Source organism: Perca flavescens, chromosome 2, assembly GCF_004354835.1.
Source record: "Perca flavescens isolate YP-PL-M2 chromosome 2, PFLA_1.0, whole genome shotgun sequence".
NCBI classification, from domain to species: Eukaryota; Metazoa; Chordata; class Actinopteri; order Perciformes; family Percidae; genus Perca; species Perca flavescens.
Window position 1 is genome coordinate 24,016,878 of NC_041332.1, and position 25,950 is coordinate 24,042,827.

Genomic DNA, 25,950 nt, shown 5'->3' on the forward strand with positions numbered 1-25,950 from the left:
ACAAAATGCCCAGCAAACGAAATGCCCAGGGGCCCAAGACCTCTTGGGTCCCCTGTAGATCCAGGTTCACCATATGTGCCAAGTGTTTTGTAATAATTAGTTTAATTGCAAATTAGTTTGGGGATATGGCCAACTGAAGAACACACACTAAGACTGGTGCTGTGTTATTATCTAATTTTGTGGCACGTCTCAAGGCCTCAGTATGTTTTAAACAAACCAGGTCGTAAGATGTGCCGTCATACCACTTCTAAGGATAAAACAGTTTATAGCTGCTTCAAATGGCCACACTCAAAGGCGGGGTGAAACCCCTGCCATCAGCCTCCTCCTGAGTGCATCCCTCTGCCGCCCCGATCTCTTTTCAAGAACTTTGTCTTTTGCATTTCTTCTTCTCTCAAATGCAATAAATCATTCTAATAACATACTTTTGGACGGTCTCTCCTCAAAGGCATTCATGGCCTTGGCTTGGATGGATATATGAACTGATGAAAGAATGAAAAAAGAGAGCTTAAGAGCCAATTGCTGCGTGGGCATGATTGTCAGATTGTTGGTTTTGAAAAGTTTGTTGGGTACAAGCTGTTGTATCCAACAAACTGTTGTATTCAATTCAATTTCAATTCAATTTTATTTATAGTATCAAATCATAACAAGAGTTATCTTGAGACACTTTACAGATAGAGTAGGTGTAGACCACACTATAATTTACAAAGCCCCAACAATTCTAATAATTCCCCAAGAGCAAGCAATGCGACAGTGGCGAGGAAAAACTCCCTATTATGCCTCACGGCATAATTCGGAATAAAGTGTTTATTGAAATTACCCTAATTGACACATAAAAATGTGTGCCCAGATATTATTCTAGCATAGAAGGACTTGTTCTCTAGTGGAGTCCGCTGTGTACACTGTACCTGATGAGGAGGGAACACAATTACAGGGGTGGTGGGTGGATGGGGTTTGTTTTACAGTAGCCTATGGTAGGGACCCATAGCTATTTTCAGATTAATACAACCATGTGGCTGTGAGGGCACTACATCGATTTTACAGGTCAGTTTACTCATTATGAGGAGTTACTCAGCTGGTGAAGACAGTCTTTTATGGCTCTGAATGCTCTTTATCAAGTTAAAGAAAATACTTTTTTTTTTTTTAATCTCAGCTTGATTTTGAAAGAGACAACCTATTTGTCTCCAGCAGAAAGAGGGCTTGGACTTTGAAAATGTACCAGGCAATGAGGGTCTGATGAAAATATGCTACATGAGTTGTATTATGGGAAGTGTTTTTTAGATTTATCGATTTTGGTCATTCTTTAATGTGTGTCTTGCAAGTCCCCAAATTTCATGGAACTACAAAACTAAATTGCTGGGGCCCTTTAAAGTGAGGGGTGTTAGTCAATGGTGCCAACTTGTGTATGAGAATGTGTTCTCTAGGCTATCTGTAGGCCATTTCAAGAAAAAATAATTGATAGTCATGCATAAATTGAAGAATTGAATTGAATTGAATAAAGAGGTAGGCTACAGTTTCACAAATGTGTTCATTTGCTACGGCAGTTCAGCCAATAGCCTAGCTACTAGTGGTAGTCGGCTAATAATACTTAGGTATAAAATGACCGTTCTTTAAATAGAAGAAAAAAAACAGCAGTTATAGCCTATGTTTATCTGATAATAGTAAAATCACACGACTAGACCCCGGGGACCCCCTCCTCCCCTCCACACGGTGATTGATACAGCAGCGCCGGTAGGGGCGGGGCAGCACTGCAGCAGTGCGCCTCTCGAGCTGTCTCCGGTATGTTCCATAGGATACACACGCCCCTCTCCGCCCCTGCCGCGAGACAGGTGGTTGGACGATATGCCTTCATCCTCGAGCGCTCCCTCTTAGAATAAAAAAAAATAGCCTATCTGTTGACAGCAGGAAAGGGTCGGTTGGCGCGAGCGCGTCCCTGATGGACTTCCAGCGTGTGACCTCCGCGATCACCGGGCGGACAGCGGGAGAAGGGGGGCAACTACCGGAACGCACGAGGAGAGCCCCGCCGATCTAGAACCAAATGTTTTCCAGCGAATCGCTCGAGCTGCTGTTTACGGGAGGTGGTCTACCGACTGAGGAATGAGATGCACGAGTAAAAAGTTGACACGATTTAGGTGGGAATTTTCATCTGAGAGGCGGCAGGATAATTTCTGACTATCCACCGGTCTGGGAAGTTCCCTGGGGGGTTTATTATGGCTTCAGGAGCCGGTAAGGCTGCACAGCCCCCCGGGCCGGGCTCCACCGTTAACGGGACTGCGGCAGAGTTCCCGAACATCGAACAGGAGCTGTACGACTACCAGATGCACAGCAAGATGTGCAAGAAGATCGCTCAGCTCACCAAGGTAAAATCTGCGTGTGACACCGAGAGGAGAGAGGCGCGCCGGCAGACGCGCTGTCAGGCTGATTGGATGATCTGATGGCTGCCTCACTATCTGCCATCACACCCGAACATAATTAGGCTACATATTGAGAAGGCAACCTGCAATTATCCTAGTCTATGATATATTGGGACACCAACAGATAGCACAGCAAAAATGTAAATTATTATATAATTGGAATTATAAATAGCTTAAAAATTGATCCAAAGGAGATTAAAATAGCTAATAAATAGCCCAATAAGAGAAGTATTTCGTAAAACAAAATATTACAGTAATAGACACTACTCATTCGTGCTTAAACACCATTATAGATGTGCTCTGTTACAAATCCGTATCTCTTGGGATAGGCTAATGATTGGAAAACTTGGATCAGGGTTGATTCGTCTTCATGCCTGACACAGTAATCAGACATTAGCGATCACGGAGAGCTTTAGGTGTATGCTGCGATTTGAGAGCCAAACCTTTCAGGGCAGCAAAGGAGTGATGCAATTATCAGTCAATTTATGGATTATCTTCTCCATGCATCACTTATAGTTTAGACGGTTAAATGTCAAACAATTTAAAGACAATTGCACATCTCAATGAGTGCATGAATGCCAGAGGCCAAAATAATGTTTCTCTGTCTGACCAACAGATAAAAAAAGGTATCCAGATTTATCAATTAACAGTGATATTAAACATGCAGCAAAACCCAACATTGAAGAACATAGAACCACCAAATATTTTAATAAAAAGGAATTAATTGAGTAATCAGTAACCTTTTATGACATAATTATAACCATTTTTTTATAACCACAGACACCATGTGTACATCAGTGTGCAGGCAGGGGTTGCAGCAGCAGTATATGCATTGGCTTTTCATACAGTAAGCATTGCTATATGAGGATTCTCCCTCTCTCTGGTGCACAATAATGCTTACAGAAGCAGTGCATGACCCATCGCTTGTTGAGCTATGACAATTACTGATGACTGTGCAGTTCCCATCTTCCCTTATGGGTTCACCTCTGTGTAGCCTGCAAGGTGTGTGTGTGTATGTGTGTGTGTGTGTGTGTGCAGAGAACATGTGTGTAGGCTAATGCATTACAAGCTATTTGCCGTGTGTTGTTCAGAAAGCTTTTTCTCAGAGGCACAGACACACACACACACACACTAAGATGACACAGATGAGGGGTCAGCACTTGTGTCTGTGCTTGTTAGGGGAATTTGCAAGCCTATTCCTTCAACCTCTCTTGGCTCTCCGCTCCTTCCATGCCAATGAAAAAGAAGCCTGGACTTGTTTCTCTCTCTTGAAACTTTATGCAAGCCCTGCCAGTCCGCTTTAGGTCTTTGATGACCGCAGGAAATAAATCCGAAACCCAGAGCGCTGATGAAATATAAGAATCATCCAATTTGATATTTGGTGTAAGCATTTTCTCTGAGCTTTGGGATGCTGGGCATGTGACACATGGTTTATTTGAGTGTTTTGGGGCGGGGTGTGGAGTGGAGAGGAAGCAGGAAATGGGTCAGCTGTGGTAACCTTATATATTTATTAACCTCTGCTCTCTGTGTGCATGGAGGAGGCTGGCACACACACATTCAGTCATGGACTTGTAGGCTACTTAACACACCTCCTCACGTCGGCCTGTCCCTCACTCCTCCACTCACCCATCCACACTTATGCTTGACTTACACAGCTCCCTTCCCCCCCTCCCTCACATCGACCTTCCTCCCTCTCTGTGGTCTGTCCTGGTTGAATGGGTGCTGCTAAAGATAAACCAGTAGCACGTCGGAGTGTGTTTACATGAAAGAACAAGCCAATGGGAAGAAAGCGAGAGCTGACCCTGTCAGGCCAGCTGTTGTGAATGTTCACATAAGCTTGTGTGTGATCAGACATGCACACACCCATATTTATACACAGAAGAGAGTAGTCTCTTTACGTGATTCACAGAGAACAGTAGCATATTAAAGTGTGTCTTTGTATGCACATATTCGCCAACACTTTTGTTTGGCAGTTCTAATTCTGTATGTGATTTCCTGTACTTATCTAGCTTAAACTGTCACAATGTTCCCTGCTTTGTAATCCAGCACTATTACCCTCTTTGATATGTGTAGAGGTGTGTGTATGTGTGGGTGAATGGGGGGCTGATGTAAGAGTGTGCATGCTTGCTTGTCTCTTTGTCTAACCTCTCCTCTGTGCACCATCCATTCACTCTACATCTCACTCCAGTTTCAAAAAGCCTCATCCTGGCTCTATTTTACACTGTAGACGGAATACTAATTTCATGCTGTGCTGACTATGAAGTTATTGTCAATAAGCACAGGCACAGGCTTGTGAGGCTACACGAAAAACATTATCGACTGGCAGGATCAATATGGGATTTACAGTAGCAAGAGGCTCTCATTGCCACTCTCTGACCGAGCTGCCATGCCAAGCATCTTGAGAATGTATACCCAAAAACCTAAATTAAAGTGTGACTATTTAAGATTTTTTTTTTCAAGCCATTGCCAAATTAGTTGATACAAAGTAAGTAGTACTAATTAATCCTATCAGCTCCACAAAACTCCCTTCTGTATTTCTCAATATGGCTATGTTTATAAAATGGTTTAGTCCGGCGACATTTGTCCATAGCAGCCCGAGTGGTGCGTTTTACGTTACCGCTGAGAAAGGACAACACGGGAGGTAGATTTTCAACTATCACAAATGGGTGTTCACATTATTTTGGAAATGTTACATATGTCCAGGTGTGGGAATGCTTTCTAAATTGTCCTCTCTCTTCCTTTCTCCTGCTATATTTTCCTCTTACCCTTCTTGCTCTCACTCTCAAACTGGCCAAAGAGGACAGCCAAGAACAGCACACACACACTCCCCTTAGAGCTTGCCCTCAATTCAGTGTTTGACTGGCAGGACAGAGAGAGGCGGGTTTGTGATTAGGATTTGGGCCGATGTCACATCCATCATCGATATCTGTCGTTGAATTATTAGAAATACATCATAGATCAATGGAGATTGACACTCACACAACACACAAGGAATGTCCGGCAGTGCTGTGCCAGCTGTGTACTGCAGACAGTGAGGCGTCTGGATAAAATATGAGCCTATGTGTCTCCAGCACACACCCATGCACATGCACACACACAAACACACACACATTTCTGTGGGTGGGTAAGTGAGCCATCAGGTTCAGCAGGAGCATATGATGACACTGTAGACATGGCGTAGAGGGTAAAGTGAATAGTGGGGAGATACAGGCCATATTTCAGGTGTTAGTCACAGACTATATTGGGAGGAGGGGGAGAGACTCCTCATATGTTGGCAAGCAGGGAAATCACTGCATGAAGCTGCAGTGCTGGGACTATTTTAACTCACAGGACTTTGGTTACAGTAGTGCACACTGTTTACCAGTGTTGCTATTTAACTTCTGTTATTTGTGTTTGGTGATTTTTGTGTTTCCATGTCAATCCAGTTTAATATTTCTTATCATAAAGCTGGCAGCTGAAAATATTGGCTCCATAATGTCTGTTTGTGGACTAGTGTTGGTGTCAGTTTTCCTGCTGTTTGCAATGCACTCACGTTAAATGAATACAGAGGAAACAACCCCGCAGAGTGAATCATCTGAATCCATGAGGATGTAAACCCTAACCAGATCAAATTAAACTGAGGATTGTTTTCCGAAGATTTGGTCAAGAAAGCAACATTAAAAAATTATCACCAAATTATAATATATACATTTAATCCTGCCTGTCACATAAAAAGAAAAAAGGAGAGTAAAACTGTGAATAAAATCTAAAATCTAGTCCATAAGAAAGAACTCAATATGTGCTTACAAATCAAATAAGGAGGCCAATTTGAATCTTTACCTATCAAAGAGGAAACATATTACTCAGTTTGATAAATACATTTTCCAATGTCAGCCTTAACTTAACTATGACTAACAAAAAATACAGTATATGCTACACAAAAGCACTTTTTCCTCAATTTCTTGACCTAAGGGACAGAAAACCCTAAAATGAAGAATGGCTTTATAAAAATATACTAATTAACAAAGAATTCAAAACACAATGATAAACTAGAGTAATAATTAAGCATAGAAAATCTGATCTGCAATTTCTGGGACACATAGACTGCAATCTTGGAAACCATGGGATATCGGTCTCTTCTCATTTCTCTATTTTGTGCCTCCTCGTTTCCTCTCTCCTCCGTCCTCATGCCTGTGACCCGGAAATTGATCTCTGCGTGGCATCTTGGAAGGAATGTCGCAATTTTTTTAAATGCATCCCGAGGAAAGAGGAGGCTTGCAGGAGGAGCTATGAGCGAGGATGCACAAGTGTATCCTTTGCACCCGTGACACATGGATGGCCCATATAGTTAAATACCTGCCTTGAATCCTCTGTTGCTGTGTCTCTTCGTCGCCTCCTCCGCTCGTATCTCAGGTGGGAGGGACTAAGACACAAGGAGAGGAGGTGAGGAAAGGAATCAAGGTTGTACAAACTGAGAAATGAGAAGAGCGGTTAGCCTCTAGGGGCAACGACCAATATTTCTGGTGTTCCTGTGTAGCCAGTGGATATCTCCACACAGATGCCATTGTGTTCCGCCTCTTTTGCTCTCCACACAGACTGTTTACCTGCATAAAACCAAAGCCCGCTCAAACGTGATTGGTCAAAACTACTCAGACTACAAATTACGTCAAATGGCAACCACAATGCTTCTGATACCAAAATCTTGTCCTGTTGCCTACAGATTATGCTTTCATATGCAGAAATCTGTTTATAGAGATTACATGGACTGTAGAAGGCACATCAGTAGCGGAGTAGTCTCACATTGCCAGACCTTCCTCCACAGCGCAGCGGAGGAGGTTCTGGCGAGTCCACACAGCATTCCGGGATGGGAGAAAAACATGCTCTGGTTTATTAGCATTTATTTAAACCAATCACAATCGTCTTGGGTGGAGATAAGCGCCACACAGAGCAACGGCGCCTCTGCAAAATAACATGTTTGGGTGGAACATGTATACGTTCTAGTTGTGCAACAGAAAACTCAGATTGGACAATCTAGCTAGCTGTCTTGTTTTACCCTGCAGAGATCTGAGAAGGAGTTAACCATAGTCCTTATAAGTCGACCGGAGTTTAAAATGCCGACACAAAGAAAGCAGAAGGTAAGGACATCCGGCCGAAATGAAAGACATCCAGCGGAATTTCCGGCGGCACCTGAACAATCCCCAATGTGGAACGTCGTGGATATAGACTAGGAGCGGAGTGGTGGTGGTCAGTGCGAAGAAAAAGCACGACCTAGCTCTAAAAGAGATGATGAACAGATACAGTTCAAAACATAAATTTAAGGCAGAAATGTGCAACAATCGTTAAATCTTTCCTTGCCTGTTGTTGACGTTCTCCAGGTGATTTATTCTCTGAACATGAAGAATGAGGAGCAGGAAGCGGCCCTGCAGGCCTTGAGCCACGCCCACCACGAAGAGCTGCACCGCATCCTGGTGGAGACGTGTCACGAAGGGGAGGGGGCGCCGCTGAGAACACGCCTCCTCGAGCTGCAGGACTCCCTGGATATGCAGCAGAGAGTTGGAGCCCAGGTGTGTGTGCGTGCGTGAACTCTTACCCTCCTGATCATGAAATAAACTGAGCCCATTCAAAGGCACGTTGAATTGCTGTAATTTAATTTGTAAACTCTCAGGAGCAGCAAATCAAACCCGCCCCTTACGTGACCTACAACAATAAACCAAGTTCAGATAGCCTGTGATCTGACCCAGCCACAAGACTTCATGCTGTGAACACATGCTGAACACATGCTGTGCACCACAATAAAACATCAACATGAATCATAAATAAGCACATGATTTTCTTATGAGCTCTTTGGAAACAGTAAGCAGCTTAAGCCAGAAAATCTACATGGACCATAAACCTTTATTTTGAAATGTGTAGCCACAGTTTGTCGTCTTTCCTTTTGCTTTCCAGTTTTAGTTGGACATTTTTGCTGCCAATTCAGGAGCATGTTATCGCACAAGTGTAAACATCTGCCAGCAACTCAGCACTACATGAAAACCATTTCACAACTTTATCCTATAGGCTCTGTTTTTGTGAATTTGGTGACCAGAGGTACACGCACAATCCTACTGCAGGGCGTCTTGAAAATGGCTGTGAACAAGATCATACACTGTTAGTAGGAGGAATGCAGTTGGATCCAACAAGTGCCATAGTGCCACTGATGCAAATGTTATAATCAAAGAAAACTAGACTGTGGAATTAGACTTATGCTGAGTTCACCGAAAGTATTGCTTCTTCATAGCAGATCTGTTAAAATCATAAATCAACAAACATCAAACACAGTTGTCACGGCATAGCCACAACCCTGGGTAAATGTTATGTCTAGGAAGCTTTAAGAGGGTTTGGCTTTAGACATGCATTTGAAAATACAGAAACTAAAGCTAGTCCGTCAGACTGAAGTTGTTTGTGTCTTTGTTGTACCCGGCACCATTCCGGTCTTCTCTTTGGACCAGCGCGGCCCTCAGAAACGATTATGACGTGACACAGTGAACCGTTTCACCACCATTCTGTCTGGATTAATATTATTACATAACATGCAACTATTACATTTAAATACAGTCTTTATTCTGCAGCAAGTGGACATGGTTTAATCACAGTAATAAACTCAAAGTCCTGCAGATAAAGAAAGTAATAGACTTGTTGGAGAAAATGTTAGTAATATGTTTTCCATATAATTACCTAATACATAGTTCCTACAAAGTTATTAGGTGATTACAGAACTGCAAAATAAAGCATCTCCTACTAAACAATCATGTCTTTTCAGGACTCCTAACTGAACATTATAACTTACAAATGAATCCTGGTTATGTGACAAGCTGAATAAAGGTTTAGAATCCAACCTGCCCAATCTCAACAGTGCAGGCTGGTAATGATGTTTTTCCCCACACTGAGATTATTGTTTGAATGTCACAACACTGTAGCTAATTAGCCTTTATGGCCACAGTCTTGCCCTTTTCAAATGTTTTGTATATACACTGTTCACTTCAGTGCTCTGAAATGTTCCTAGATCACCTTTGAGATGTATTCGTAAGGCATATTTGCAATGTGAAAATGCCACCACAAAAATAACTTAACTGTTATCATGTGAGTGTTTTTGGGAGTAAAAACATAATTTGTTTGAATCAATGCTTTGATTAATTTGGGCAGTTCTATGAATGCACCTCTCAGTGGGTGATCAGTGACTTTAAATGCAAGTGCAGTGTGTAACACGTTATCCTCCCTGCCTCCAGGTGCAGGCAGACTTTGAGTGCTTCCGCATCCAGGCGGAGGAGAGGGAGCGTGAAACTGAGGCGGAGCTGAGAAAAGAGTTCCAGGAGAGGCTCCAGGCTGCAGAAGAAGAGCTCCAGGAGGCCAAGGCCCAGATCAGTGATGCCAAGGAGGAGAGCCTGCGGTTGAGCAAAGAACTGGAGAAGGCCGGGGAGCAGATCCAGGAGCTGGATGCCAAATGTGAGGAGCTAGAGATAGCAGCTGAAGAGGAGAGACAGAGGAAAGAGGAGCGGAGACAGAAAGAAGACGAGGAGAATAAGAAAGAGGAGGAGAGACAAACAGAGGAGCGGGAGGACTTGGAAAGAGTGAAAGCACTCTTGGAGGAGGTTAAGGCACTGAAAGAGGAGGTGGATCGAGTTGAGGACGAGAAGAGGCGAGCAGTGAAAGAGGAGAGGGAGCAATGGGAGCAAAAGATCAATGGCCTTAACGAGGATCAAGAGGAAACGAGGAAGAAGATGGAGGCAGGATGGAGGGAGGAGCGGCAGAGGTGGGAAGAGAGGGAAGAAGAGGAGAAGAAGGGAATGCACAGCGCCCTACGAGAGAGAGTGAAGAGGGCTGAAGCGGAGGTGGAAAGTCACCTGGAGAGGTTGGCAGAGAGCAAGAGAAACACAGTCAAACTGCAAGAGCGAATACAGGTACACACACACACACACACACACACACACACACACACACAAACACACACACACACAAACTGGAAATAGAAGTGAAAGGAAATTGAAATGTTGCAGCTTCCTGTCTCTGATGCACCCAGCTAATGATTGTGTTGGGAGAGGGAGCAAGGTGGAGGCAGAGAGCGAGAGAGAGAGAGAGGGGAGGGGGGGTGGGAGGGGTGGGGGTGGGCTTGTCTAACCACTGGCTGCTCTCCCTGAGTGCTATTCCCACTGCCAACTATCTGCTAATGAGTAGTTTGAGCAGGATAGATTCGCTGCAGCACCACCACCATTACCACCTCATGGATGAGCATTAAGAAGCCCTGCAAGAGCTGGCACAGAGCTGACATAAGCCCCCACAGCAGACCATTAAAAGCTCAGCTGGGCAAGATAGCTCCCTGACTCACCACATTTCATCCTCCATTTTTTTTCCCTATCCCCACCATTCCCGTCTCTCTGACTTGCGTTCTTTCTCTCCTTCCTTCTTATCTGTGTCAAAGTTACTGTCGGCTTCTCTCTCTCCCTTATCTGTCTTCTTTTTTTCTTGTCTATTCCCATGTGCTCTTTCTCAACTCACAATACTCCTCTGCATCGCCACCCCCCTCCCCTGGACCTTCATGCCTCCCTCCAGGACCTGGAGGAGGAGCTGGAGCTGGATCGGAGGCGTGTGTCCGAGGCAGAGGGCGTGGCTAAACGGGCAGAGGAGGAGCTCGCAGTCGCTAAGGAGAGGCTACTGCTGCAGGAAGACGAGCTGCAGAGCAGAGCAGGTAGTCTGCAGTCTGTGTCCACCTGTCTTCTTACCTGTCTGCCGGAGAAAGCTCACATCGGCGAAAATCAGCTGAGCTCAGTGCATTTCCATTATTCATTCTGACTCAGCGTTAATTAAGTTTTCACCTCGCGCCATTATAATACAGAAAATGCAACAAAAGCACATTATTCATCCTCCATAAAGGCAAACAGTTTCATCAAAGTGTCATCATACCCAGTCAGCAAAAATGCCCTGAATTTTATTCATTGCACGAGAATGATTTCTGTTTCAGGGGCTTCCTCATTTAGTATTGCAAATCCATTCTGCTTCTATAATGCATAATCAATCAATACATGCTTGTGCACGTGTGTGTGCTTGTGTTCACCTGGGTGTTTGTTGGTGTTTACTTGAACCTGTATGTGTTCTCTGTGTGTGTGCGTGTATCAGAGGAGCTGCTGAACCGCGGAGGCTGTGAGGTGTGTGTCTGTGCTGAAGTGGAGGAACTGAGGAGCCAGGTGAGCCGCCTGCAGAGCAAGAACAGAGAGCTGGAGCTGCAGAGCAGTGGCAGAAACAGTGACCACGCCCGGCAGATACGCCAGGTAAAAAAGAGCTATTGAATTTCATTAGATTGTACAGGTGTACCAAATAAAGTGGCCATTGAACATATATTGTGTGTGTTCATAGCATGCTGAGGCCCTGTCCAGTCTGCGTTCTGAGATGGTAAGAGCCCAGACAGAGGAGCTGCGTCGCATCCAAAAACATGCAGATGATGAGAGGGACAAACTGCAGAAGGAGATAGAAAAAGAGAGAGAAAACCTACAGAAGGAAAGAGAACAAGAAAAGGAAAGGTTTGAGAAGGACAGAAACAGACTGCGCAGAGAGAGAGAGGAGGAGAGGGCAGAAGTGGAAGGGATGAAAGAACGTCTGAAGAGAGAAAAGGAGGAAGAGCTCGACCGGCAGAGGAAGGAACTGGAGGTCGAAAGGGTTCGCGTTCACTCGCAGTTGGACAAGAACATTGAACAGGTTGAGGCGGAGAGAGCCAGTGTGGAGCACAGGCTGGAAGAAGAGAAGAAAAGATTGGTGGAGAAGGCTGAGGAGGACAGGAAACGGTTGAAGGAGCAGGTGCGTAAGGCGATAGAGGAGGTGATGAGGAGGCATGCGGCCGAACTTCACAGCGTCCAAGAAGCTCTGAGTTCAGAGAGGAAGACCAACCAAGAGGTCAGCACACCACGAGGGTGATATTCCATCTTTTTTTCATCAGAGCATTTGGACTGACAGTACTTATATCTTAATTTTTTTTTTTAAATAGCCTGCTGTTCAGCTGTGGCAGTCAGCTCCTATAGGCCTAGTAATTATATTATCAGTCAGACTTAGGGTTTAATTATTTCAGATACAAGTACGAAACACTGTGAGAAATAGTTTTTCCGTAGTCACTTAGCCCAATATTTTGTATATATATGTCATAGGCAGTGGTGGAAGAAGTTTTCAGATTCTTTACTTAAATAAAAGTACTAATACAACACTGTAAAAATACTACGTTAGGGATTAAAGTCCTGCATTGAAAATATAACTTCAGTGAAAGCATGTCAGTTACATCAGGAAAATGTACTTAAAGTGTTAAAAATAAAATGACTCAATGCCATTTTAGAAACTTGAAACGATCCAAACCGTTCTGTCAATCGACTAAATTTTTAATCGGTTAATCCTTTCAGCTGGATTTGTAGACAGTTATATTGTTGGGTAGTTCAATTTATAATAAAATATCAGATGTTATTATATGTGTTTTGTGTGCAAAAATCTTAATTTGTAAAGTAACTAGTAACTAAAGCTGTCAGATTAATGTAGTGGAGTAAAAAGGACAATATTTCTCTCTGAAATGTAGCGGAGTAGAAGAAAAAAAAAAGACTCAAGTAAAGTACAAGTACCTCTAATTTGTACTCAAGTACAGTACTTGAGTACATGTATTTAGTTACATTCCGTCACTGGTCATAGGCTTACAACCGCATAAAAAAAGTGATCTTTGTTTTTGCTTGTTAGAGGGGCTAAAGAGGTATAATTATGAAGTAATTTATAATTTAAAAAAATCGAAGATCAGAAAAATTTCTGAAAAAATCTAAGCAATTTGTGTAGCATAAATGTTTTTTGTCTGATCTACTCTCCCGTTAATCATCTCACGACTCCTTTCGGGGTCCCCACCCCCTGGGTTGGGAAGTGCTGGTCTTAAAGAGCATGTTCATGAAAAATTTTTAAACTACTAAATGTAAAAAAACTTAATGAGATTTTAATCACATAATTGCCTGCCCTTTGAGCCTTTTTATAATGTGCACTTCATTGTGACTAATTATTAATTAGGCTTAGGAATAAGGAGATAATAGTATGGTTGGGTTAAAGTGCTAAAAAGAAGATAAATTGTTGATGTAATAATGGTGTTGACGAGGATACATTTTCTTGGAAGGTGTGTGCGCGTTTGGATGAAGAGAGGAGGACTGCTGAGGAGCTACGCAGCCAGCTGGAGAGGGAAAGAGAGGAGCTGAGGACACAACTGAAAGATGCCACCAATGAGGTCAGAGGTCAAACTCCACTCGTTGAATGTGTGTTTTTTTGCCAGATGAAATATATCAGATTATTCATAATATCGGTCGTAATATGTGAAGGGAAATTGAGAAGTTCCTGTGCTCTCAGATCTGTAGGCTGCAGGCGGCGATCCAACAGCAAGACAAGAAAGAAAAGGTAGGCCCTGAAGCTGCAGCCTCGTGTGAACCGCAGGGCTCTCGTCTGGAGAAAGAGCTCCATCAGACTCGGAGTCGACTGGCTCGGACGCAGGAGGAGGCAGAGAGGCAGCGGGACAGGCAGCAGAGAGAGATAGCATCCCTGCGAGCTGACAAACACCGGCTGGAGGAGAAAGTCCTGGAACAGAGCCGACTGAACACGGAGAGGAGTCTTCTAGACCAGAGCCAGCGGCACACTGAGGACCGGATCAGGTAGCAGAACAAAAACCCAACCTGCCAGAACTGCTTAGGCTTACAATACAAAGCCTCCACTGTGCTTGTGATCTCCCCCTGCTATCCTGTTAAAAGATCACTACAGAAGATCAAAGCTGAAACGCAGATCATTCAAATTGTGGCTCAGAACAACCTGCAGCATCTTTTCCTCTCTTACATTCTAATCATCCGTTTAATTTGAATGAGCTTTATTGACGGGTAATGTGTTTTACCAGAACAGAACATGCCAAGAACTTAGCTGCAGCAATAAAAATGATACATAGTGATACAAACAACAGTGTCAGTACATCAATGAAAATCAAATCAATATCACAATCCAAATAAACATTAGCCATAATGGTTTTCAGAAAACCAATTAATCCTGTCCTGTCTCATATCGTAATTGTACATATCTTCTTTTTCATCGCTGAAAACAGCCCTTACTTTTATTTAAAGTGCTACGCTAAAACACCACTTTACATGCAGGTTTCCGCTCCTATAATTAAGACATTATTATTGTTGAATAGACAACAATAATGCGTTCTTCTAAGAATAGTACCCCTCAACATGACTTTCCTGTTCTGGGGTCTTTTCTTTGCAAAGGCACACATTTATAACACCTGTTAGCTGGAGATATGCAGGTTTCTGCTCCAGAAATACAACCAGGGCATTCCAAATCTCATAATATGACACAAAAAAAACACATTTGCACTTATATGGACATTTATGAAATAAAGTTATTAAGAAAAGTGAGAAATAATCAGGGTACTACCACATCTACAATACCTGAAACTTAAAATAATCGTCCTCTTAAAGTAATCCTTAAAAGCACAAGACACTACACTGTATAATGAGTATACAGTGTAGCAAGAAGAAATGAATAGTACATTTGCATGTAGGTTAACTCACCACCTCACTTCTTGTTCTGGCGCATGCCTCCAGGGCAGAGTGTGAGGATTGTCTCAGAGCAGAGTTCAGGATAGAGATGAATGCCGCCGTTGCTGAGAGCGAACAGAGATGGCAGAACAGAGAGCAGGAGATGCAGACCCAGATATCTGAACTGCAGAGTCAACTGAGCGAGTTGCAGTCACAGGTGAGTCTACTTCACAAACTACTTGTAACCATCCGTGATTCTTGTTCTCCGTACCTTCAGGCATGCTGATTTTCTCTATCAAAAGCATCTAATTGTAGCTTCATAATCAGACTGAATTGCTGTTTAGTGTGTTGTTTATCACTTTCTTGAATTTCTGAAAAAGAGAGATGGAGATGTTAGCGGTGAACCTGAGGTCTAAAACTAGTTCAGATTAGCATTGAAAGACTCTTACTTAGAAGTTACTTTTGTTGGTTAGTTGTAGACTGTAGCATTGATTGGTTTCCTTAATTAATCATCTAGTGTCTCACATTCCATTTGGGCTATTAGGTTATATCTGATTGTCAAACTCCACACATTAAGATAAGTTTACTCATCTTGATAAATACTTGTCAGCCTGCGAAGGCAGTTGTATAATGACCTCTGTGGCTCTGAGTCTGAGAAAATAACCCCGATGATGTCACCTGGGTGTCTGATCTTTGGCTTAGAGAATATATAGTTGAACAGAAATCCTGCAAGTTTGAAAAATGTGCATTTACCAGGCAGGCAGGATGTAATACTTTACATTTTAGCTGCATTATGTAAGATCCAGTGTTTTGTAGCGTGAGTCACACTAGATACTAAAAGTCTGGATATTTCAGTTGCATCAATTTGACCGTTCCCCAACTTAATGGAAGTGCAATAATACATCGCTGGAGTACTCATAAGCCTGTTTTGAGTGCACAATGAAGTCTGTGTTTTATTTATTTATTTTAGGAAATCTCATCTGAGTCTGCAAATTCTTAAACAAAAGCGGCATCTCACATTTAATTCAAACTCATCATCTCAGGAGAATTACTATACACAGAGCCTTAAAAAAATCCTTTGCTCACAATTTTCTCACCAATGCAGGCGGAGAAAAAGGAGTGCCCGGAAGATGATTGCCACGGCAACCCCGAAATTGAAAGGCTGAGGAAAGAGGTCCAAGACACCAAGGAGATAAACAAGAAACTGAGGGATTTGTTGCAGGTACACTAACATCATATGTACTCTCTTTCATAGGTTTTCTCTGTGATGAATAATTGAGCAGCTTTGATGATAGCGCTGCAGCAAAGAGGCATCGTAATGTTATGCTATGAGTGTGTGCATGTATCTGTGTCACATAGTACGCAGTGAAGTGCTATTGTAAAAGGATAGCATGTGTGTTGTGTTGGAGGAGCCCCAAACCCAGTCTATAGGAGAGGAGAGACACAGTCACGCCAAGGCTCTACAGGTGTTAGAGAGACAGGCGAAAGAAGATGTGCTGTCAGAGAGGAACAGACTACAGACAATGCACCACCTGGAGCTAGGTAACACACACGTAGCAGTCTCACATTCTGTATCTCACACACACACACACACACACACACACACACACACACACACACACACACACACACACACACACACACACACACACACACACACACACACACACACACACACACACACACACACACACGCAACCCAGGGGACGTGAACACCAGATTCACAATGAACATAGGAAACAGAGACAGTCGGCTTAAACAGAAATCGTTCTTTATGAAGCAGCTCGACAAAAGGGTAATGGTACAAACTGCAGTTTAGGTTTCTTCCCATCTGGGGTCGGTCAGCCTTTAAAAGGTGTAGTCCTTGGAGGATTTAAGCAGAGGGAGAGGTTAGTCTTTTCCTGGCCAATATCCTCGTTGACCATCAGCTCCTAACATGTTACTCCCCTGGGCCTTTGTTGCTCACGGTCTCCTCTCCCCCTGCAGCCTTGGGCTGGCTCTCTTAACACCTTCCCTCTGATTACCTGATGGGCTGCAGGTGTGACCAGTACCAGGTGCCAAGTGGCTGCAGCACCTGCACAGGCAGGTAGACTCCCTCAATGACTTCCCCCAGTGTGAGCCTGTGTACCCGCGCCCTGTGCTGGACTGGCTGACCCGTTTCCCCTGGTTTGCCACAATATATATATACACATTGAGATTATAAATTCAACAGTGAAGTTGCTATTGCCATGGATACACTTCACCATGGCAACAGCAGAAGGGTACCTGTTACAGTGGGCCAAATGGATTTTGATTCTGTATGTGGTTTTGTGAGTGGTGTGTGTGTGTGTGTGTGTGTGTGTGTGTGTGTGTGTGTGTGTGTGTGTGTGCGTGTGTGTGCGTGTGTGTGTGTGATATCAGATAAGCAACGTGCAGAGTTGACCCAGCAGCACACGGAGTGGAGCAGACAGATGACCCAGAGACACATGCAACAGATAGAAGACCTGCAGGCTCAACTACAGGCACACACACAGATGATGGCTCTGCAACAGGTAACACACAGCCATTTCATAATTGATATATTTTTTGTTCACATGAATTAGAGGATTAAAGTCAACACAGCACACTTAGAATTTAGGCAGATATGGACGGTGTGTGTGTGTGTGTGTGTGTGTGTGTGTAGGATCTGAAGCAGCAGAACCAGTATCAGGTGTTTGAGCGACAGCTGGATGAGAGCCGCTGTGCCATGCTGGAGCTGCAGAGAGAAAATGCAACACTAAAGAAGCAATTAAAGGAAAGGTAAGGAAAGAAGTGGTGTGGTTATTTTAACATTAATGTTATTATTATTCAGGGCTGCAACTAACAATTATTTTCCTTATCAGGTCTGCGGATATGTTTTTGAATTAGTGTCAGAAAATAGTGAAAAAAATCATCAGGGGGACAACCAAGGGGACATACTCTTATTGATTGTTTCTTCCAATCAGCAGTCCCAAACCAGTGATTTTCTATGTACTGTCATAGATGACAATGAAACGCATAAAATCCTTCAGAAGCCGGATATGGTAAATGTTTGGCATTGCTGCTTGAAAATGGCTAAAATGAATTAACAATTAGCAAAATTGTCGCCAATTAATTTTCTGTCGATCAGCTCTAATATTCTTGCAGTTGGGACAAAAACTAATGACCAACTACCAAGTTGGATACTGAACTTAAATGAACAGTATGACCTTTTGGGAAATATGCTTATTGCCTCTTTGCCAATAGTTAGATGAGAAGATCAATAGCCCTCTCATGTCTGTACGGGAAATATGAAACTGCAGCCAGGATCCCTTTAGCTTAGCACAAAGACAACAGGGGGAAACAGCTAGCCTGACTCCGTCCAAAGGTAACTAAATACACATACCAACACCTCTAAAGCTCACAAATTAACACATTATAGCTAAGCCCAGCCATGGTGAGGTTTAGAGCTGCTTGTAGATGTATCATAATAATTTGAGCATAACCTAGCTAGCATAAATGTCTACCATCCACTTCATGATAAGTTAAGCTTCATATTTGTCATACAGACAAAAGGGTGGAATCGATTTGTCACGTCACTCTCGGCAATAAAGCTAATTTCCTAAAATGTAGAACTATCCCTTAAGTACAGAAAAAAAAGACAACCCAAGCTTTTAAAAACGGTGTGAATTGGCTACATTTGACTTAATTTCAGCACTCTTATATTGTTATCCCTGCTTACTAGATGACAAATGATTTAGGATAATTTCTCACTAAAAGGTTGTACATATCTGGGTTAAAATTCGTTTAAACGGTTCACTGGAGTATATTACAATGTATTGCACACATGCACTTCTTTTGTGTATAGTTTGATTGTTGAGCTTTATTATTTACTGGTCTATATGAAAACTAGTTCACAGTAAATTATATATAGTACAGTGAAAAGTGGGCCAAATTAGCAGCAGTATTCCCATCATTGATGAGTCAGCCATTTTCAAGATCCCTTTTTTATCACAATTGTTCTATTGTACTAGACGAGCCACTTCCATTATTTCCATCCTTTTTCTTGGATCTACTATCCCTTATCAGGTCAGTACAGGAGAATCCTGAAGCTGAAGAGAAAAAAGAAGAGGAAGTCGTAGATTTGCGGAAGAAGAGAGACGCCCAGTTGGAAGAAGAAGCACAACGTCTGAAGGAGGAAGTGGAGAAACTGAGGGTGGAGATGGAGAAACTGGAGGAGTCACAGAAACACTGGGAGGAGAGGAAAGAGGAGGACGTCAAAGAAGAGGAAGTGGACGAGGAGAAGAAGAAGGAATGGGAAGAGGACAAGAGGAGAGACGAGGTGGAGGAGATCAGGAGGGAGCACAAGAAGGAGATGCAGAGTTTGGTGTCTGAATACAGCAGCGCCCAGACGCACCTGCAGGCTCGCATAGTGGCCTTGGAGAACGAGTGAGTAGAGGACAAACGCGTGGAGATACAGTACACACAGTTTAAAGTAAAGGGCGGGTATGTGAGAAAAGTGTGTGTTTGTGTATATGATTTAACTGCAGACTGCGTGAGCGGGAGGAACGGTGCAGGAGGAGGGAGCCTAGAAGTGATGACCTGCATCTGGGGAGACTTCAGGAGAGACTGACCGAGAGAGACCAGCTCATTAAACGATTAGTGGTGAGAGCGCACGCACGCAAACACGCTCAATCACACTACGAACAGGCAGCTAACAGAAACTTGTTTGTGCAATGTACCAACCTTGACCTTGGAAAAATATGTTTTTCCTGATTTGAGTTGGAAAAACTTAGCCTAACGTGGTCATACTCCGATTCTAGTCAGAATGTGCCGACCTCGAATTTTGTGGGCGGGGCTAAGTTTGGCTGGCATCCAGGCTAGGAAAAACTTGTATTGACAGTTAAAGGTACAGTAAGTGATTCTGCACAAATATTGTTGATATTTGAACTCAACTGCCAAACAAATACAACCCCCCTTTGAGCAGGATTCAGTATCTTTTTTTATCTCAACTCAAGGTCCACTTCTCGCTTTTTGTGCAGCTTTGATTGCGTCACACAGTCCTCATTAGCAGATATAGTTTGCCCATCTGAGCACTTCTAGGATTCTTCTCATGCATGTGGAGCTGGGGGTGACCTGGGGCCTGTTTCACAAAAGCAGAATATATAAATCCAGGATAACTGATAAAGTGAGGGTTGACCTAGTCTAATCTGTGCATCCTGGCTTGGTGCGTTTCACGAAGGCCAAGCCAGGCTGAGGAGGAGAGACTAGGTTGAGCCAGGCTGAACTAATTCAGAAAGATGCGCGTCCACGGATTTCCTCAAAAGACCGCGAGGTCGATCACAGATTTACTGATGCCAAAATGGAGAATACGCATTGTACATACTTTATACAGAGTGAGCAGCAGCTTCTTGTGGAAGTATGATGACGTGAAACACATTATTTGAATAAAAAGAAAATAACACGGCCGCTGTAACGTAACAGCGAGAGAAAGCGTAGCAGAGGATCACGGACCGACTGAATGCATAAGCAGCCTAAACATATACATTAACTGACCTCTGCTCTGAATGGAAACCGTCATACTCCTACCATTCAATGATTAGGCTACTAATCATTTGCACAAATTAACAATTGTACTCTTTGCCTTAAAAGTAAGCAGAAGATAACTCAGGAAATTTACCATGAAGATCAATTTTCTATAACGCTAGAATATGAAGCTTAAATATCTCTTTCACTCTGTTCCTCCCTCTCTCTCATTGGCTAAAATATTAATTTCCTAAGTCATATTAACTTCCACTACTCGCTTTTAATGCAAAGTGTACAGGTGTTCGTTTTTGCAAATGACAACTGACAAATTGAATGGTTTCATTTAAGAGCAGTAGTTCAGAAATGTATATTTTTAGACTATCATTTAGTCTGTCCACTATTATCTGTCACGCTTTTTTATTTTTTATAGAGAACGAGTTTCCTTCTCTACATATTATATGCCTTGCTCCCTGGTATATATGGACATAGAAAATAAAGACACTGAAGAAATTGCACTGTAAAATCTAGAAACTATAAAGATAATAAAGTGATAAATTCCATGCACACTATAAACATGAATGGAACAGAGTATATTCATCAGTTATTTTCCCCCAGGCAAAATATAAGGTCAAAAACCATTAAGGTGTCCTCTCCCTGTTGTTACATGAATGTACAGTAGCCTACATTACTAGATAGTTACTGATCCAGTGAACTAAGTCTATAATTTGGGAGGATTGTACAGTTAGGATATGTTCTTAAAATTGTACAATCCTCCCAAATTATAGTCCCAGTTTACTGGACAACACAAATTGTGTGCTAAGAATGCCAAATACAATGCACATGGAAGCAGAACATGATCCTTATTGTTAAAGAATAAAAACAGAAATTATAAACTAAAATAATTTAAGGTGCATTGGGGAACTATAGAAATGTACAGCATTGTATGTATTGCCCTTAGTAACAGACTTCATTTAAAACTCAATTTTTTCTGCCTTTTCTAATTATCTCAACAACTGCCATAATATATTCATCAAACTTCTTACAACAATATGAACAGCAGTCTTCATACAGCAATATAACAGTAACAATGACAAATTTATAATTATAAAAAAAAATAATGGTCACAACTTTAAATAATAACAGTACTTAAATGAACAGCAATATGCACCTGTTGTATTTTAATCCAGGCTGATAACAAAAGGGTAAAACCACTGCTGAGTGAACTGAAAAGGTTCCAGGATTAAATAAATCCTGGCTGTTAGCCTGGTCTGGACCAGGCTAGCTGCACGGAATAAATCTCCGTGGTGATTTATGTGCCTCTGCTTTCTTGAAACCAAGTCAAGGCTAAATTCATCCAGGATAACCAGGAAATCCCGGCTTAATCCCTTATCTTGGTTTTGTGAAACAGGCCCCTGGTCACATAGTGGATAGGATGCATACAGGATGCATAACATGTAAAAGCAATGTCGCCAGGGAATGTTGTTGTTGAACCCCTCTTTTTTACCCCCATGTTGTCTGTCTGTCTCTTAACTGTTGCTATCCAATAAAGGCACAAGGCACAAGGCAAAAAAAAAAAAAAAAAAAAAACACTACGTTTGAAAAAAGTTTGAGTTCGTTCAGGACTGTGAAAAGCTCCAGAACTGGCAAGTAGGTGAACCGTGAGTTGAGATCAAATATTGAACCCTGCTTAACTGGTAAAATAAGCTAGGAAAACAGGAGGAATTTAAGACATTTCTGGAGCCATTTAACAGTGTAGTGACCAGGAGTTGAAGTGAAATGGGGCATTTTTGACACTCAAAACAAATTCAATTGAAACATTGTCTTTGTTAAACATCAGTGGTCATATATGCGTAGGAGAGTGCTGTATCTACCATCTGTGTGGCATGAGGCAGAGTAGCAAACAAGTACACCCTCCAGACACAACTCTTATAAAACAACACCACCAAATGTGAATGAGGCCAATGAAAGTCCTTCCTCATCCTCCTTCCCCCCCAGGAAGAGAGGCATCAGCTGCAGCTCCACCCTCCTGTTGCCGGGGACAACAGCACCCTCAGGCTTCGTGACAGCAAGTCCCGCCCCGGGAGCGTCACGCCAACCATGAGGGTGAGTTTGTGTGTTTGCGTGCACAAAATGTATGAGCCTCCTTCCAGCCAGAAGTGCTCACTGGGCCAGAGCCAACTTCTCCCTGACACACTTCCCAATCCACAGTCTGTCATAAAGGTGCGCCCCTTCTGTGTAATTTGCCCATGGTTTTAATTACCACTAATAATAGGAAATTATAAACTAATAACTTGACTATTAAAGATATGGAGCCTGTAGTGTGTAAAGCACTTTGATGCAGTCCATTTACAAAACTTGAATGGACAAAACCATTTTGAGTATTATTATTACCAACATAAACTATGCTGGTTTTTAAAGGTGCTGTAGGTAGGATTGGGAAGATCCAGGACTTAGCCCAAAAAATTGAACATCAACAACTTCTCAGTCCCTCCCCCCTTTCAGGTAAAGCCCCAAACGGTCTCCTAAGCCCCTCCCCACAAGGGAGAATGAATGCGTGTGTATGAGCCGTGACTGACATGCAGTAAGACCCCCCGGCCCTGATTGGTGCATCTGAACAGGGCGCTGTGGATTTTTGCAAATCGCACTACAGGCTGTAGGTGGTGCCAGAGGAGCTGGATTTTTTTTAATTACCTGCTTCATGTAGTTCTACTAGAACATAGGGTCAGGGTCAGCAATATATGACAGAAAGTTAGTTTTATAAGTCTTACTTACCAGTGTTGGGAAAGTTCACTTTGTACATGAACTAGTTCAAAGTTCAGTTCACAAATTTTAAAATGAACTAGTTCAGTTCATAGTTCATACTTCAACATTTTCAACTAAGTTCACAGTTCTAAAAATGAACTAGTTCATAGTTCTTTTTTTCCATATGTTGGCTTCAGTTCAATGTGCCGTTTCAGGTTTGCTGTGGATGTGACTGAAGTGCGGATTTTCTTTTTGAAGCCGGTGGGCAAAGTTTGCACAGAAATGTAAGATTTTTCCCATCCTCACTGACCTTGTCATAAAACTCGTTTAAATAATCATATGAAGCCTCCTTGCTGCTTCGTCGCCTCCATGCTGCTTTTTGTTTTGATGACGCATGCAACACTAGTGGCTGGCGTTGCCAGATTGGGTGTTTTTTCCGCTACATATTAAGGCCTGTTTACGGTGTGTTTTAGCCGGGTTTTCACCTGGAAGGCTCTATAGAAATCTGGCACCCTATTGAACGAAGTTAAACTGAGAGAGTGTGCCGTTCACAGTTCGCCCAAAATATGAGGGGCACAGGCACATCACTGAGTCTTACCTACTGCACCTTTAACATCTACTACATGTGAATTTGTCCTCCCAACAGCGGAAGCATGTGGAGTCTCCTCCTCGTTCCACCAGCATCCCCAGTGCCGGTACTTACGACAGGAGCACCTTCATACCCCCCTCCTCCTCATCGTCTTCCTCATCGTCTTCCTCCGTCCATCAGCACTCCTCCTCAACCCTCCCCCACCAGTCCACCTCCCAACCTCAGACCTCCTTCCACTACTCCACCTCCTCTCTTCCACACAAGCACACCTCCCTCTCCCTTAGCCAACATTCCTCCCCCTCCATCCCTCGCTCCACCAGATCCCGGACTTCCTGCATCCCTCCCACACCGGCGCCCACCGCCCCGCTCCCCGTCTGCCCCTCATCGCAGACGGGCATCCGCTACGTGTCGCCCTCCTGCCAGGAGCCACATGCACACCTGCAGGCCCAATCAATCAGGTAGGAACATTTCAACTCCAATGAAATATCGATATTTCGGCAAACGTCCTTCTTCAGAATAAGATACCCCCAATCCTAAAACGTGCATATAATCAAGAAATCAACGAGGACAATGAAAAAAGGGAGAAAAAACAAACAATACAATATATCCTCACAGGCAGTGCCTCTATTTAAATATTAAAGGCCAAATTATGAAAACTACACTGTAATTCTGAATATCTTTCAAGTCACTGTGTGAAAAATAAATCTACAAAACATTTAAGGAAAATAGAAATAATAAAACAAAGCCCATACAGGTTTGACTGCCCTTTTCTTTTAGTGTCTTATCCTGAAAAAAACTAATTGAAATAATAAATGCATCACAGTTATGAGTGCACAGCTTTCCCATTATCTTTCTCGTCTACCTGCAAGACAGCACCTTACTAGAATAGGTGTGTTTCAAAATAAGCACAATGCTCTGAACCTTAGCATAATGATATATTCATTTAAATAGTAAATGTATGCGTTTTTCTTCTGTGTTTTGTAGAGGCCCCTATTTGGAGCAGAGGGGGACAGAAGGGCTGAAACAGGAGTGGTTCACCAAATACTTCTCCTTCTGAGCACAAAACACACACACACACACACACACACACACACACACACACACACACACACACACACACACACAAGCTGCAAGTACATTTCCTCAAATACAACTCATTGCTTCTTATACACATCTGTTTTACACACACACTCTCACACACACTCTCACACACACTCTCACACACACACACACACCATACAGGCTCATCACCAGCAAGGCCATCTCAAACATTGCCTCAAAGCTCAACCAAAAAGTGCTTCTCAAACACATGCCTGACCTCTTCTCAGAACATAGGCCTGCCGGATCTTGTTTGTATAGTTTGGAATGTCTCCATATCTTTTTTTTTTTTTTTTAAAGCAGTCTTCCTTTTAAAAAAATGCAACCTTTGCTCTAATCTCATCATACGATTATTCCAGGCAAACGTACATTTCTTGAAATCAACAACCAAGTGTCTCTTCGAGTATGGAAGCATTCGACGTATTCAATCAAGATCCTCGTCAAAACGGACATACACGACTCACCATACCAAAATGAATGCAAAAATGTATGATAATCTTAATGAACAAATTGAATAAAATATTTTGTTTTTGTAAGTGCTTCTTCTTTGTACACTGGTTTAACAAAGTAAAGACCAGGATTACATGCACATTTTATCATAGGTATGAAACTAAAGGTGGCACCTGTGCCTGCCTGTATTAGACGTGGGTGATATGCATCCTCTATCAAAGTATGTCATTTTATATCACATAATACATTTTCTTACAAAAATCGATGAAATAACCAGTTGGGAATGTCTGTTTTTGGTTAAATCATCAAATGTAATACGTGACCAATCAAACTCCCTTACCACACTGATGCAAAAATCCTAAATTACCAGTATAGCCTGACTGATGCGGATAATGACAGATATTGAGAGAAATTCCAATATATTAACCACAACAGTCATTTTTCTTATTGGCCAACATACAGTATACACCAATATTGACCAGCAATAAGCTAATTTCTGCTGACCTATTGTTCATGCTCCAATTTCCATAAAGCAGTCCTGTGCAGTGATTTGCAACATTGTCTATAATGGCCTAATACACCACAGTATAAAAAGAATATCCTCACGATGTACTGTATA

The 25,950-nt window shown here is 42.6% G+C and overlaps 1 protein-coding gene across 3 annotated transcripts; it reads left to right on the forward strand.

Annotated features, from left to right (window-relative positions):
- Window positions 1-1,799: 1,799 nt before the first annotated feature.
- fam184b (family with sequence similarity 184 member B) lies at window positions 1,800-25,417 on the forward strand. 3 transcript variants are annotated; one of them, XM_028591697.1, is made up of 18 exons: window positions 1,800-2,357; window positions 7,766-7,954; window positions 9,656-10,327; window positions 10,977-11,112; window positions 11,541-11,692; window positions 11,778-12,311; window positions 13,549-13,656; window positions 13,776-14,074; window positions 15,017-15,167; window positions 16,056-16,172; window positions 16,360-16,492; window positions 17,351-17,481; window positions 17,613-17,728; window positions 19,016-19,375; window positions 19,465-19,591; window positions 22,448-22,555; window positions 23,841-24,241; window positions 24,768-25,417. In XM_028591697.1, the coding sequence occupies exons 1-18, from the start codon at window positions 2,208-2,210 to the stop codon at window positions 24,838-24,840; spliced, it is 3,957 nt and encodes a 1,318-aa protein (XP_028447498.1). In that variant the 5' UTR covers window positions 1,800-2,207; the 3' UTR covers window positions 24,841-25,417. The 3 variants fall into 3 exon arrangements, with proteins under 3 accessions (XP_028447498.1, XP_028447507.1, XP_028447515.1); XM_028591706.1 differs by having other exon boundaries at window positions 19,477-19,591; XM_028591714.1 differs by lacking the exons at window positions 23,841-24,241; window positions 24,768-25,417 and adding an exon at window positions 23,410-23,437.
- The last annotated feature ends 533 nt before the right edge of the window (window positions 25,418-25,950 follow it).